This window comes from Sus scrofa, chromosome 4 (genome assembly GCF_000003025.6).
Source record: "Sus scrofa isolate TJ Tabasco breed Duroc chromosome 4, Sscrofa11.1, whole genome shotgun sequence".
NCBI classification, from domain to species: domain Eukaryota; kingdom Metazoa; phylum Chordata; class Mammalia; order Artiodactyla; family Suidae; genus Sus; species Sus scrofa.
The window spans coordinates 9765692-9782031 of record NC_010446.5 but is presented as its reverse complement, the minus strand read 5'-3'; the positions used below and the strand labels follow the sequence as shown (position 1 = coordinate 9782031).

The window sequence follows — 16340 nt, the reverse complement described above, 5'->3', positions numbered from 1 at the left end:
TGAGCTGTGGTGCAGGTTGCAGACGCAGCTTGGATCCCGCGTTGCTGTGGCTCTGGCGTAGGCCAGTGGCTACAGCTCCAATTCGACCCCTAGCCTGGGAACCTCCATATGCTGAGGGAGCGGCCCTAGAAAAGGCAAAAAGACCAAAAAAAAAAACATAGTGCAGGATTGTCTTTTTCATATGAGGGTCTAGGAAAGCAAAGCCTCCTGGGAGGGCCAGTGTCATGGACAGACAAGGGCTTTTGGCTTTGGGGTCACAGTGGACTCAGATGGCAGCCCCTCTCCTGACAAAGTAGGCTATGCAATCATTTCTCTGTGTCTCCATTTCGCCACATATAAAATGAGGCTCATAATAACATCGACTTCATACTGCCCTTGTTAGTCCATTTGTGCCAACAGTTTAGAATAGTGCCTGGTATTTGGTAAATATCCACTGACGACTACTTTTTATATATCCTCTGCTGAGCAGTCATGCAGCCCCTGGAGAGGGTCTCAGAGCAGGAGTCAATGAGGACTGTCTCTGAGACACTGGGGGAGTGACTATTTTTCCGAGGTGTCCCACTTGCCCTCACCCCGGGAACCCTTGCAATGCTGAGCAAATGCTAGATGGGGCAAGGCTGACTGGTCAGTGGCCAGATCCCTGCATGTCTGTTCAGGATGCTGCTGCCCTTTGCTTCTAGAAGAAATCAACCTCAGATGCACTGTGCCTCCCCTGGATCCATTCCTCCTCCAACACCAGGTGCCTACAGGTGAGAGCCAGACACTATTGAATAAAACACATTAGACATTATCTCTGTTCTGCAGGGGTTAGGTCATTAGTGAAGCGAGTGCATCTTTAGCAAGGCTAACAAAAGGGTTTTGTATCCCTCTGGACACAGGTATTTACACAGGCTAATTGAGAAGATTGTTGGCAAGACCATCCTGCTCTTCCTATAGCTCCTTCAATGCAGCAACCAGGAAAGAAAATGCATTTAGCTTGGACCTTAAGCCCTTAATTGTATGACTAATAAGAAAAGTCCACCTGCCATCTAGGGGAGGGCTATTGAGCAGACACAATGCTTCTGTTCCTTTTGTTTGATGAGTGCCTAGACACAATACATTTCAAATTGTGACTGGCAGGCAGGTGCAGGTATGAGTTTTGGAGTTTGCAACCTTCAGGTAGTTATCAGAGACACATTGGGAAGGTTGCATGTGCACAGAAATGTGAATTCACTGAGCCTAGGAAAGCAGAATCTCCCAGGCAGCTGAGCAAACTCACAAGACATTGCTTACTGGAGCTTTGCAGAGTATCAAATCAACTTGCAAACTCCCTGCTGTTCTAGCTGGAGGCTTCCGCAGATGCCAAGCACCTCCTGTGTTCAGTCAAGGAAGGTCTGTCGGCTTCCATCAGTGCAAAAGAGCAACCCAGTGAAGCAGGGGCAGCATCCACCTCCCCACAACTCTTTACAGTTTGGAGCTGGGGTGGGAGAAGGGGCATATGGAAAAGAGCCTTCATCCATACGTAATGGCTGCCACTTTTGAACAGTTGATCTGACCAAGGCAGCTTGATCGGATCAGCTGGAGCCTTTCATCATAACCCATAAGGGAGGCGACATCCATCACCTGCATTGTACTGAGAGGACCTCATGCTCAGAGAATCCCTTACTTACTGAAGGTCACACAGTAAGGAAGCAGCAGAGGTGGAATTTGAACCCAATTCTGAATCCACAACTCATCTGCTAAGCCTGCATCAGGGGGGGATGCATCAGGGGGGGCTCTGGGCAGCAGACAACTGGGAAAACGCAAGAAGGGGTGTCTGCAATCTAAGAAAGACAGTATTTCTCACTACTGCTTGCATCAAGTTACTGGGTGGCCCCACATATTATGTTGCAATTGTTGCCGATTCATCGAAAAATCAAAGGCAAGAGGGTGCTCACATCACTTGGGTTAATACTCTTAAAATGGAAGGAAACTTTTTGTTCTTTTCATCAGCTTTTCCTTAAAGAGCAAAGCTGAGGCTCTCTTTCTCTAACCAGCATCTCTTTTCATGGCCTTCGGTCTACTCATGGTTTTCAAAGAGAAAAAGAAAACACAGTACCAAACTGAACACACCAACCAGAACCACAGCCCCTGGGCTCTCTTTCAATCCCATGACCGTTTACGACAATTTACGTCAGAAAAAGAGCCACTGTGGAGACCCAGCTCTACCTTGTGCTCCAGGCTGGAGTCTTTAAACATCAGTGAGAATGGCTTGATATGCTCTCTTCTCAATTTATCGCCACTCCGCAAGTCGATGGTATGTTCTATTCTCTTGTTAATTTCCTCAGGCCCAGACTGGACATGCAAAGCTTGTGCAAGATGGTTTGGAAGTAGATTTATTGAATTTCTTGTTAGGGCAGCCAGAGTCTAGGGGGAAAGCACATGCAAACACAATAAACCTGCTAGTCCCCTTTGGATTGAAAAGAAATGCAATGTGTTTAGATTAGGTTGCATTGCAAACAGTCATAGCATTGCATGCAGCTGTAGTCGGTGAAACCTACAGAAGTCAGTACGTTAGCATTTGGTGCAGAGAAACACACAAAATAACACATCAAAAGGGACATTTCTCTTTCCTCTGTGGAGTAACACTGAATCCCTTTCGTCCCGGTATTTGAAGACTTGTCAGCTTGGGAAAGTTAATCAGGACCCTTTCCCTAACCAGGCACATCCCCGGTCTGAGAGAAAGAAAACCAATACAAATAACAGAACGGAAAATGGATCTGAAAAGCCCCCCAAAATGACCATCTCCAACCAAGCAGATTCCACATTTTCATGCGGTCTTTCCTTTAATGGTGGTGGAGAGACCTGGGGACCGTGGCTTGCATTTTTTTTTGGGGGGGGGCGTTCTTCATGGACAGACAGCCAAATGAGCCAGGATGTGCTCCTTAAATTTGAAAAAGACTGTTTGTTTTTTTTTTACACTTGATAAATGTTTTTCCCCCAGACCATTATATATCTATATTTTCATATAGATATATGAGTTTGAGTTCCTTTAGGAAAAAAAAAAATGCAAGCAGTTGCTGCCTCTCACCATTTGATGGGGTTAAACAGCAGGAGGTGGGCGAAGGCACAACCACTGTGGTTGGTCACTGGATGTGGCTACATGGATGCAGAGACAGCCCTGGCTTATGCAGACCCATCAGATTTGGCAGGGAGGACTCTGTCTCTTGGCAATTTAGCTGCAGGTGACAAGACTAAGTGACCAGATCTAGCCAAATGCAATGCTCACTCACAGAGCCAATTTAAGACAACTTCTTTGACCCAAAAATGGGGCTTGGTGTTGGAGGAATATAGGGAGAGCACTGCTCATCTCCTCCCCCAAAAAGTTTCCTTGGAGAGAGATATCGGTTTGGGTCCATCAGTAAAGTGGGGAAGAGAAAACTCTGCCCACCGTACCCACTCACTGCCTCTTCTCTTCTCTGCCTGCCTCTCATCTTGGCCAAGGTTAAACCACTGGCTAGACTGAGATAAAATGATGGAGTCAACAGGTGGTGGCCTGTGAGAATGGACAGCATCTCAGAGGCCCTCTTGCCTGAACCCTGCAAGGACCCACATGCCTCAGAGAGTCAGAGAGTCATGCTCAAAACCCATCCTCTCATCTGCACCAGCTCAGATCCTCTGGCTCCACAGCCACAGTAGGGAGCTTTGATCTCTCGGAGCCTTCTAGCCCATTCCATAAGGATTCCTCCTCTGGTTGTGTTGGTCTCTTCCTTTTAACCTTCCCAGCGAGATTCAACATAACCTAAATGCAAAGAATTCTAGAGCAGGGCTTCATCCCTGGTAGAATTTACTGAAGCTCTCTTTTCCAGCCCCAGGATAAAGGATGAGTAGGTACCAATGCGAGAAAATCAAGTACACACTCTTGGGGGCTTTGAAGTTAATCTCAGCTCGGAGCACCGAGGAGGCTACCACAGAGAGAAAGACAGGGGGCAGGTGGCAGGATGAGAGGTGAGCAGAAGAGCTGGAGTGGAGAGAAGGAAGAAGGAAGCAATGTTCTAGAAAATCGAGCAGCAGGGACCACACAGGGCCAGAGGGCTTGAGCCCTGGGATTAAATGCTATTAGAAGAGCATCTCTGACAGCGAAGGAGACTGGAGCCTCCTTAATTAATTTAGTTTTTCTTGATTATCTTTATTCCCAATGTTTGTCCTCTGTGGGTCTCCTGTTGGCTTCTTGGAGAAATTCCCTGCACACCGTTTGGAAAATGACAAAATTTAGTTTTCTGTCTTGGACAGGAAGTGGGAAAGACACTCCAGCTGCCCTCCTCTGGACATCATTCTGGCTTAGAGATGCCAAGATGCTCCCCTGGCGAATGCTTGGAGGTGGCGAATGCTTGGAGCTGGAGATTCATAGTTTGCCATTTCCCTCTCTCTTCTTAGTTTTTATTTTCCTATGTTTTCCTTCTTTGAACCAAATAGAGGCTTTCACTCCGCCAGCCCTCTGTGCCTTCAACGGCTCTTAGACCTCTGGACTTCGCAGCGAAGGAGAGTCTGAAAGATATTTTTGGACTGATTTCTATAAATTATAGCAGCAGCAGCAGCAGCTGCAGTGATTGCCACAGGGATTGACTCCTGTTTCATAAAAGAAAGGGCATTTTTTCCCCCGGTAAGAATGACATGAGCTCAAAACGACAGACGGTTGTTTACATTGAATGCACGGAACTTAATGAATGTCCTTATTTCTCTCACATGGATGGGGGCTGGGGAAAATGTTATCAGGGTTGACTTCAGTCTGTAGGGGAGACCTTTGGAAAACCAGAAACAGACATTGCTTCCTGAGAGTCCGCGCCATTGACTGCTTTTGCAAGGCAGAGACCGATAAAACCTCTGCCTTTCAGAGCTCCCCTCTCCCTCCCAAAATTCTTTGGTGTGTCTGTGTGGCTGCTTCAAATGACAGAGAAACCCAAACGCACCTTTCTTTCATCATTGCCACCAGGCTACAATTAAGAGCTGGGAAGGAATCCTTGCATCAAACTGCCAGTGATGGAGTTCCAGTTGTGGCTCAGTGGATTAAGAACCTGACTAGTATCCATGAGGATGTGAGTTCAATCCTCAGCCTTGCTCAGTGGGTGAAGGATCCAGCATTGCTCTGAGCTGTGGCATAGGTTGCAGATGTGGCTTGGATCCTGCGTTGCTGTGACTGTGGTGCAGGCCGGCAGCTGCAGCTCTGATACAACTCCTAGCCTGGGAACTTCCACATGCCACGGTGAGGCCCAAAAAAGAAAAAAAAAAAAAAAAAAAAGAAAGAATCCAGCCTCTCTTACTTTTCCCCAGCGATGGCAGGACAAAACTAAGAAAAGAAAAAACCACTTCTTCTTCCTCTTATCCTAACTTTTCTACCACACACTTTTTTTTTCTTAATTGGATTCATCTAATTAATTTAGTTTTTCTTAATTACCTTTATTCCCAATGTTTGCTTCTGAGTTCGTCCTTAAGAAGAGTCCCTCGTCTTAACTCCTCCCAAGATGTTGACCGCTGAGGGGCGCTACCACGCATGACATATACAAAGCCCTTATCATCTCTCAGTGTGAAGAGACCCTTTAAGGGACTGAAGGTGATAGAAAAGTCACAGAGCAGGGAAGACACAATGGAATCTAGTGGTTCCTAACCTGGAATTCATAATATTAGTTTCGAGATCCTTGAGCCGTAAGGGCCTTTGAGAAAGTTTCATCAAATCAGGACGGTACCTCCTTTTGACCCAACATGACACAAAAATAAGTTCATACACGAATAGCCAAGATGAGTCGGCTCAGGCCAGGGAAAATGTCAAGTGTCTTTGCTCTGGGCTAGAACCGAGTCATTAGCGGGATACCATTCCTTCCCTCGCGCAGAGCAACAGCAATAGTAGACACGGGCCAAATCACTTTTAAAAGGGTGAATACAAACTCATTCACATCGCATGCAACTTTCTTTGGGAAGCCAAACCTTCACACATGTGAACTGCACTGGGTCAAAGCAATGAAAGGTGTTCTTAGTGGAGAAAAGAGGGGAGAGTTCTTAGTGGAGAAAAGAGGGGAGAATTCTGATGGGAGCTCAATGAAGAAGTTTTACATGACAAATCTTAGCCCAGTCATAGCAAAACTGGCACTGAGGTTAGTAAAACTCAAATCCCAGGTCTATTTTATTTTTCAAATCAAGGAAATAAGCCAAAAAAAAACAAAACAAACAAACAGATTTTTGCTGTTTCTCTTCCTACCTATCTTCAGACACTTAAAATACTATATACATTTTCTTTCACCTATTAAAAACACCATATATTCATTGTTTCCAGTTCCTCAGGTCACAGTTTTATGGCTCCCCAAACAGCTAGTCAGTCTCTGGTGAAAGAAGAGTCCAAGGAGTTAGCTGAGAAAAGTTTCACCCCGTTGTTGGCCATGGGGTAACCACGGGCAGCCTCTTGTGCACCTGCCTATTTAAATGCACATTTCCAGATCTGCAGTTCTGCTTGAGCCACAAATTCATCTCCACCTTTATCTTTCCACCTTAGTCTAGCCCTGGAACTTCGGAGATAGGGAGGCTGAGGAATCCAAGTTAATGGACCAAGTTGCCTACGTAATCCACGCAGCGCTCTCGGAAGACTTCCAATCCATTTGCTTTCTGGAGAGCGTGAAACACCAGACCCCTCTAATGACTCTTCCTGGCTGAACTCAGCTGCTATCTTCAGAACAGCCTGGGGAGTTTTGTTGTCAATAAAAGCCACGTTACTGGAAGAGCAAAGATTGACTTCGGGGAAATGTCCAAAGCCCTCCCTGCTCTCGACCCAAAAAAGCCTGCAGATGTCCCATCCAATGCACATCAAACTTAATCTAACAGTTACAGTGATTAAAAAGAAATTACCTATGGTGGCAATTTTGCCTGTGGTTTCCTGGACAACTAGACGTTCAGCAGCTTATCGCAGACGCAGCAAACGCTGAAAACACCCTTTCCTCTTCAAGATCAATACCTAGGGAGTGCCTGTTGTGGCTCAGCGGTAACGAATGCAACTAGTATCCAGGAGAATGTGGGTTTGATCCCTGGCCCTGCTCAGTGGGTTAAGGACCCGGCCTTGCTGTGAGCCGCGGTGTAGGTCGCAGATGCAGCTCGGGTCTCACGTTGCTGTGGCTGTGGCTGTGGCTGGCAGCTGCAGCTCTGATTCAACCCTTAGCCTGGGGACTTCCCTATGCTGCAGGTGTGGCCCTAAAAAAAAAAAAAAGACCAATACCTTGTATTTCTGGCATTTTTAGGGGTAGAAAGTGCAGCTCAGAGTTCTCTGTAGGCAAGAGAAGCATGCGCTTTGGTCTTGAGGGGCAGAAACCCAGGCTGAGATGGTGGCCTTGTCCTCCCTCCCTCTGGGGCCTTGTTCCCTCGTGCATGGCCTGATTCCCGCTTGTCTGTAGATCTCAGCTTACCGGTCCCTTCCTCAGGGAGGTCTTCCCTGATTACCTGGGGTCAATGTTCAGTCCCGCCACAATGACGGCAGTGTCCACACTGAGCCTGTGGACCTGTGGTAATTCCACTGGACTGTGATGTCCTGGACAGCTTGGACCTCTTTCCTCACCTTCTCATCCCCAGCACTCAGCACAGTACCCTGCATGTGGTAGTTACTCAGTAAGTACTTGAATAATCAGTGGCTATTTTTGAATAAATGGGGCAACAAACGAACATCTTCGGGGCACTGACTGGCCCAAGTTAAATGATAAAAGTAAAATGAGTTGGAATTTAGAGAGTTTGTCCTGTGGGTGTTTATAAGCAGAAAAACGGGGGGTGGGGCAGTCACTTAGTTTGCATCCCACCTTTAGGGACAGAAATAGAAGGAAAGAAGCCAAACCCTAGGAATCAATATATCTCGACAAGGGAACTTGATGATTATGGAGAAAACAGGACCCTGAAAAAATTACGCAAAGCGTCATGATGGTTGTAATGATGGCTGGGTTTTTATCTCTCTAGATAATCAAAATGCAATTCTCCAGAATGCTGAGGGAAAGGGCAAATTTCATCCTCCAGTTAGGTGAGATTTCACCTCAAATTTTTTTTTTTTTTTTTTTTTTTTTGCTTTAGCTCTTGACTCTGTTTTAAGACAGTTCATGAGGACAGCCGTTAGGCTCCACTGTTAGCCTCCACTAGGAGAACTGTAAACCGTGGGCATCCTGATTCCTTCCCAGTGAATTCTTTGTGTTCTGGGCTTTGTGTAGCAGAACTCTGAAGTATAGGTAACGCGCCAGCCTAGCCACAGACTCCAGGCATGCATCCGAGGCTGAGAAATTGAATAGGGCAAGGTTGGAGAGGAATGGAAGTGACGGGACCATCCAGTCCAGCTCTGCTCTTGTACAGGTGAGAACACTGAGGCCTGGAGAGGAGACACGGCCACCCAAGGCCTTGCAGGAGCAAGGGGAGAAATCAGGGTCATAACTCAGTTCTCTTGAGATTCTAGTCCAGCCGCTCCCACTGTCATATGGCAAATTTGGGGTCCTGCAAAGATTTTTCCCAAGATCATGAGACTCACAGCCTGCAGGACTAATGGTTTAGGAAACTTGGGCCCATAGCAGCAGGTCAACATGAAGGTTCTGATCAGCAAGGCCATCAGTTGAGAATTCACTCCTTTCTTCCAATGGGCACAGAAAACAGGGTCTAAGAAAAGTCCCACCTGGGAGTGATGGAGACACAGCAGCATAGATCTTTTCTTATATCCTGCTTTCCACCCCAGCCAGCCCCACGCCCCCACATTTGCTTGTCTTCTGGTGTCAACATTCTCCGCTCTAAGGGGGACTAAGTCAAATGGTTAAAGGTTGGTTTTGCTACCAGCTTAGTCCTTTCCATGTGAACAATGACCACATGAGGACACTCAGGGATATGCTAAGACGACCTGGAGGAAAAGCTGGTCATTTTCCGGTGCTTTCACTGAAAATTTCTAAATATCCCTGCTAAGAAAATGACCCATCTCTAGAGGATGAACACACACACACACACACACACACACACACACACACACCCTTTTAAGACGGACTGACCAGGAAACAGGTAGAAGGTTGAAACGCAACATGGATCTTCAGGACACAAAGGGGTACCAGTGTGGCCTGATGGAAAGCACATGGTTTTTGGAGTCAGATAATGACCTGGTTCTAATTCCTGTTGTTCACTCACTATACATATACATCCTTCAGGGAATTAACTGCTCTCTCAAATTACAATTTTATCATTTGTAAAAGAGGCCCATCAGCAAGGCTGACGTGAGAAAGAAGTGCAAGGAATAAGAGCAGTGCTCCCAGCATGGTACCTGGCCCCCAACTCTCTACTTCCATTAGCGTTAGTGACATCTTGGGTATTTATTTATCCATATTCCTTCCAGTGAAACACATCTGCTTTCTGTCTTGTGCGACACACAGGCATCACTCATTTTATTGCACTCACTTTGTTGTGCTTTGCAAATAACTTTGACTTTTGCACACTGAAGGTTTGGGCAATCTTGCATTGAGCAAGCCTACTGGTGCCTTTTTTTTTTGGTCTTTTTGTCTTTTCTAGGGCCGCACCCATGGCATATGGAGGTTCCCAGGCTAGGGGTCTAATTGGAGCTGTGGCTGCCGGCCTACACCACAGCCACAGCAACACAGGATCCGAGCCGTGTCTGCGACCTACACCACAGCTCATGGCAACACCAGATCCTTAACCCACTGAGCAAGGCCAGGGATCGAACCCGCAACCTCATGGTTCCTAGTCAGATTCGTTAACCACTGAGCCACAACAGGAACTCCTTTTTTTTTTTTTTTCTTTTTTTTTTTTTTAAAGGCTGCACCCATAGCATATGGAAGATCCCAGGCCAGGGATCAAACAGCTGCAGTCAGATTCTTAACCCACTGGGCCACAGTAGGAACTCCTGTTGGTGCCATTTTTAGAACAGTATTTGCTCACTTGGTGTCTCTATGTCACATTTTGGTAATTCTCACAATATTTCAAACTGTTTCGTGATAATTATAGCTGTTATGGTAATCTGAGATCAGTGGTCTTTGATGTTCCTATTACAACTCGCTGAAAGCTCAGATAATAGTTAGCATTTTTTAGCAATAAAGTGTTTTTTAATTAAGGTACCAACATTTTTTTTTGACGTAGTGCTATTGCACACCTAAGAGACAACAGTAAAGTGTTAACAAAAACGTATATGCCCCGGGGAACCCCAAAATTTGTGCACCTTGATTTATCGTGATATTTGCTTTATTGGGGAGCTCTGGAACTGAACCTGCAATATCTCCAAGGTGCAGCTCTACAGAGAAATTCCATTTATGTTTTCAGTCCTCATGGAGTGATATGAAGTTCATGATGGCAACAGCGACCAAGGTCAGTCTACTGTGTAAAAACAAGATACAATAAAGTACCAAATGTGTACTCTCCCCAGGGAATGTTTTGTAAAGGTTTGGAGGATTAAGAGAAAAATGCCTGGGTTCCGATGCTACGATAAATGTGAAAGGGGTGGATGGGACAATGGTGATAACTTCTCACTGCATGAGGTACAGAACCCAGTCTCTGATGGGCGGATGTTTCTAAGAGAGTGGCCCCTCCTCTCTTGGCCTATCATTTGTTATAAAAATCAAGTTTAATGATCGCATCCTCACACAATACATTTTAGAGCGACATAAAAGCTTTGCCCTTTGGTATCCTCGTGTAAATCAGAAGAAAAGATGCTGTTTGTCTAATGAGTCCATTTTGGTCCCCTATCATCCACTCTCTACAGGCTGCTAATGTGGAGTCTTAAAAAAATCTAAATCAGATCACGTCACTAGCCAGCTTAAAACCTTTCTATCACTTCTCTTAGAATAAAAGCCAAAGCCAACCAGATTTCCAGGATCGGCTTCTGTCTCCCTTAACTTCATCTTGTCTTCCTTTATTTCCTACTCACGATGTCGTAGCCCCTCGGGCCTTTTCCGCTCTTCCTCTAACACATCAACCCTTTCCCCACCACAGGGCCTTTGCATTAGCTGTTTCCTCGGTCTATAAAGCTCATTTCCCCTCGAATGCAGGAGCTCCTTAGCACTTAAGTCAAACTTTCAGAGGTCTCTTGAAGACCCTCTCTGCGGTACTTCTAGCTGCCCCTCGTCGTAGGTCCATCTCTATCTCCTTCTCAGCACTTATGTGTTTTTGTTAAAGGTCTGAGTTCTCCACTCCCTTAAAATGGAAGCTTGCGAAGGAGAAGGACCAAGTCCATCTTCTCATTACTGGTCCTCAGCATCCAGCATACCAAGACCTGTCTGATGAGTGACTGAGAGCAAGTGGATTTAGTGACGGCATGCGACCGGATCTTCAATACAAGGACCCTTGTCTTAAGTCTTCATTTTCATCTCCAATCTCGTCTTTATTCTGAGAGATTCAATGGCTGTGCTGATGCCTCATTTGATAGCCTAGCCTTGAAATTTCTGGACATCCTCCCTCATGTCCAAAATGTCATTTTGGATGTTCTTCAACTACCCACTTCTGCTTTTGGAAGCTTACATTTCAATAGTCCACCTGTGATCATGAGCATTTTGCCTTCTAGCTGTATTAATGTCATTCCACTCAGAGGCTCACTGGTACTTGAGCCAGGATTCAGGGATCCAGGACATCAAATCAGTGGGTGGAACACCTGCCAGGAGCCAGGATGCAAAGTGTGAGTGTTTGCAGGGTGTCCAAGAGTGGGTTGAGCCAACAATTTTAGTCCAACTAGACACAGATAGAGGGGCAGGGAAGACGCATGACATCGAAACCAAGAGATTATTTTCAGGCATAGACGGGGACTGGAAGACTCACACAGGGGCCAGAAAAAATTCTAAGGGGCTTCTCTTGATCCTCCAAACCATGGACAGACTCTTGAAATGGGGAGTGGAGAGGGGACTGGGATGGAGTTGGGGTTCTTCTTGGAAATCCAGAGCTCTCTCTAATCAGTGGGGACAATCTGGCTTCTGACTTCACTGCTGCTTCAAATCTGCCTCCAGCCAATGACGTCTTCCAATCCAGGTCCAACTGGCAGTTTTTAGTCTTGGCTTACTGAGTCTCTTGGCTACATCTGACATTCTTGAGCACCCTGTTCACCTCTAAAGTCTCTACTCTTTCTGCTCCATTTTCCACCCCCCCGTTTCTCCTAATCACTCTGCCTTCTTCCTATCTGTCTCTGTCATGGGATCCTGATTGGCTTTCACTTCCACCCGGAGTCCCTGTAGGTCGGCCTGGTGCCCTCTCATTGTTTTATTCTACGTAATTCTTACAGCAATCTCTTTCACTCTCATGGCTTCATCTAGCACTCAAATTCTGACAACTGGCAGATTCACATCCCTTGTATAGTCCTTTTATGCCTGAGATTCAGAACAGGTATTTAGGGTATTTATCCCTAGGCCTCCCCCCAGCATCTCAAGCTTAACATATCCTAACCTAAATTCTAAGTGTGTCTCACCCAGTCTCCACTGGATCTTGCAGTAGTGCTTATTCCATCCCAGTATTGCTTATTTCAGTGGCAGTTCTATCATCTACCCAGTCACATACAAGCAAAAAACCTGAAAGTCAAACTGGACTGGGTCCTCTCCTTTAGCATCCACAGCTACCATTTAATTTATTCATTCAGCAAACTCTAAGCAAGACCTGTTGTTTCCCAGGTAATGTTCTAATTATGGACTAAACCGTGGTAAGGAAAACAGATACAATTCCTGTCTTCGTGAAGTGTATAAACCACTGGCTGACTTGATCTCAAAGTGGTTTTTTGGGGGGAGTTGACTCAACATTGTAAATAAATTGTATATTAATTTAAAAAATGAGGAGCTCCCATTGTGGCATGGTGGAAACAAATCCAACTGGTACCCCCGAGGATGCGAGGTTGATCCCTGGCCTTGCTCAGTGGGTTAAGTATCCAGCTTTGCTATGACCTGTGGTACAGGGAACTTCGATATGCCGTGGGTGCGGTCTTATAAACCAAAAAAAAAAAAAGTCTCTCTTTTTTTTTTGGCCACACCTGCAGTATGTGAAAGTTTTCCAGGCCAGGGATTGAATGCAAGCCATAGCAGTGACCTGAGCTTCAGCAGTGACAACATAAGACACTTAGCCCACTATGCCACCAGGGAACCCCATCCAAAGTGTTTCTGTCCTACGTCCCTCCTTCTCTTTCATTACTAGAAGTAGTTGGCATGTAATAGATGCTCAATTAGTCTTTACTGAGTGAATGAATACATGAGACTGTAACTATCTGAACATCTGCTGTCTACACAGCACAGATTATGGCATGGCATATCGATGTCATTAAAAATATTTCAAAGCACGCTTTATGAATCAATAGAAGGTAAAACATCTGGCCAATTTAGCTAGAAAGCCCCCAGTGAAGCATTAGTGTATTTTATTGGTGTTAGGCAAACACTCAGATGGTCTGGGCTTTCTGTGGTGCTGACTGGGTGTTTTGGCAGAGCACAGACTCAGCCAGACCAGTCTGGATCTCTTCCAGGCACACATTATGTCTCTGAAGTGCACATATGGCTCACTGACTTCCAGAACTAAGCCTAAGTGCAAACTCTAAGTGCTCGTGACCATTTTTATTGACTCAACCATTTCCAAAATGTTATTAGTGCCACCTGGTTATTTATGAATATCAGCATACATTTATTGGCGCTTAAGACTGAAAACATCAAAATGAACTGAGGTTATTCCTGCTGAAGATGGCACAGATAGGTTGAATACAGTCAAATCTCAGGCATCCTAAGAAATGTATGGTATGGTTAAACACCAAGAATAATAATAATCTCTTTTATAATAACTATTTGTTGGCATCAGTAAATATCTTTAAGAAATCAGCAGAGAACTCTATCATGTATTCCTATAGAATTTTACCACATCAATCAATCATGAAATAAAACCAAGCATCTCGACCTCTCTTCTGGTTTCTACAATTCTTAGCAGCAAGGATAACATCACTGGGATTAGAACATTTAGGAACTATCCCCAATTCTACAATCAGCTTAAATGGACAGAGTGTTTCAGAAGCAAAGACCAAAAAGAAAAAGAAAAAAACCAAGAGAGACTACTTTACACAGAGTTATTGAAGTGTTCAGGGTAAAGCATACATCTTTTTAAAATAACCAGCATTCAGATTCAAGCTAACAATAGACAGAGGAAACAATAATTTCAGCTGGGCATGCACAGGCTCCGGGAAGTCTTTATAATTTTCTATAAAGCAAATTCTACCATGCACACCAATTCCGGGATGGGAAGAGGTAGGCATTGAAATCATTGATGACTTGTGTGGGCATCCAAATTTTGGGAGAGAATAAACACTCACAAATGAATAGCGAAGACCTAAGAGCAGACTCTTGCGAGGCATGCGGTCTGTGTTCAACCTGCGTCTCTGCCCAGTGGAATCTGGCCCATGCATTGATCTCTAACTACCTGCACACAGAGCTGGAAGGAAACGGAGGTTAACCTGGCCTTGGAGCGCTGCCCCATCAATCTCTCGAATGCAGAAGAAAGAGGCAAGACCTTCAGCATTTTAACCTTTTCCTTTTTAAATGTCTTTAAGCAGACAGATTTTTCTTAATGACAAGTTAATGAGAAATATTCAGGTCCGTGGATAAAAGCAATTAACTTGTATATGTCTTCATAAAGCTCCAGACACTATGAATTTGGTCTACTGTCTAGTACTTTCTAGTACTCTCAGCTTTTTCTTCACTCAGGAGACTGTCAGAAGCTGTTAACCTGTCATATATGGGCTTTTTGGGATTGTTCCTCTAAAAAAGTACGGTAAAGTCATACAACTTGCATGAGTTCAACTATATGTGCTTGGCCTACATGAGTAAAGGGAAAGCCCTTGTTAGAGCAGGTGATTTTGCCCATATTCTGAACAAGCATTCAGGGGAGCATGTCTGAATCCACTTTGGTTCTCCCTCGATCAGCCTCAGTCCTCTGATATCTTCCAGAGTCAGAGTAGCTCCTTGGATTTAGGGTGTTTCTGGTATTTGAAGATATAATTAAAAAATAATTTGATTATTGGTAATTTACACCTTCTCTACTGACTCTGTCGCCCTATCCTTAAAGAAGATGCAAATCCATACTATGTGAGAAGAGCATTAAGTGGGTGGCTTTGAAATTGCTCGCTACACTTGAATCCCCTTACCCTTACCTCACTGGGTGCAGCTTTTACATTCCCAAGTCAACAGTGCCCTCCTGATTTTAAATATCAGAGGACACCTCAGTACCCTTAGCCAGCTGAGTACATAAAAAAAGCCATTCTCATGGACTTGATCTTCCTCTTTTGTTGCTAGGTAAATACCATGAGGTTTATCTTTCCAACCTGAGTAATTTTTTGGTGAAATTTTATTTCAGCTTCACAAGACATTTATTTTTAGCTAGGTTAAAAAAAAAAAGAAGAGGGTGTTGGGAACCCTCTGGTGTTTCCTGAAATTGCATACATAGGTTAATTTTACCCTGAAGAGATAATGTTTGATCATTTATGATTATGTGCTCAGCAGAGAAAAGGTTAAAGATGGATCGGTTTTCCCTGGGGCATCTGGGTTGGAGGTGCACCGGTGCATGCATTTATGGCAAGCCAGAAGAAGGAAGCCAGGACTTACGTTTTGTTTCCCCACTATGTTATCGAAAGGCAGCTCGGGGCTCCAGGATCCTTCTGTGAATGTCGCCCCACTGTTTCTCCTGTCTGAGGAGCTCACAGACTCCTTGACGATGTCTTCGGGCAAAGACAGCAGACTCTCCTCCGGCTGCTTAATTAAATAGGTCTCTATGTTATGCTTCCTCAAAAATTCGTTCCTCTCTTTACCATGACCCTCTTCCACACTATAGTCGCCGTTGAGGCAGTCCAGTGTCGCCTTGGAGATGTGAATCCTCCTGTGTGGACAAAAGCATAGGTTGTTATACACCTGACATGGCCTGCAAAGGCCATCTCCATTTTCGGTCCTGTGCAAACCCAACATCAGGGTTGCACATGCGACCTGTGAGGACACGTCCTCAGGGACAGTGTCTATTCCCCTGAAAAAGCAGAAAGAATAAAAGAAAACAGAAGTATAGGCATCGGTCAGTGATCTGGGTGTCCATCACCAACTTTACCACAAAGGGTGCTGTAGCCTCTGATAAACCACAGCCCTGTTGAGCCGGATTTGGGCACTTCCTTCAGCGTTTCTTATCATTGTCAGCCTAATTTCAGCAATTGTTAAGAATGAGTGATTTTTTCAGTCATGTTGATTATTTTGGAAAAACATGTTTGATAAGTGTTTCTGAACCTAACGGCAACTGCTGTCCAGATCGCCATGCAACAGCAGTTCTTAATGTCTTGGAACTTTTCCTATCATTTCATTTTTCATATATTTGTGCCTTGTTTCACCTCGTCTATAACCGTC

At 44.9% G+C, this 16340-nt stretch overlaps 1 protein-coding gene across 3 annotated transcripts in view; it reads right to left on the bottom strand.

Moving 5' to 3' along the window:
• The window catches only part of ADCY8 (adenylate cyclase 8), a 221668-nt gene that overhangs the window by 85034 nt on the left and 120294 nt on the right, over positions 1-16340 (bottom strand). For 2 of the 3 annotated variants that reach the window (XM_021088903.1, XM_021088904.1), the window contains exons 7-8: positions 15561-15831; positions 2188-2385 (exon numbers count right to left, since the gene is read on the bottom strand). In XM_021088903.1, the coding sequence (XP_020944562.1) occupies positions 2188-2385; positions 15561-15831 (469 nt within the window). The remainder of the gene's footprint in view (positions 1-2187; positions 2386-15560; positions 15832-16340) is intronic. The other variant, XM_021088905.1, reaches the window with a different exon arrangement.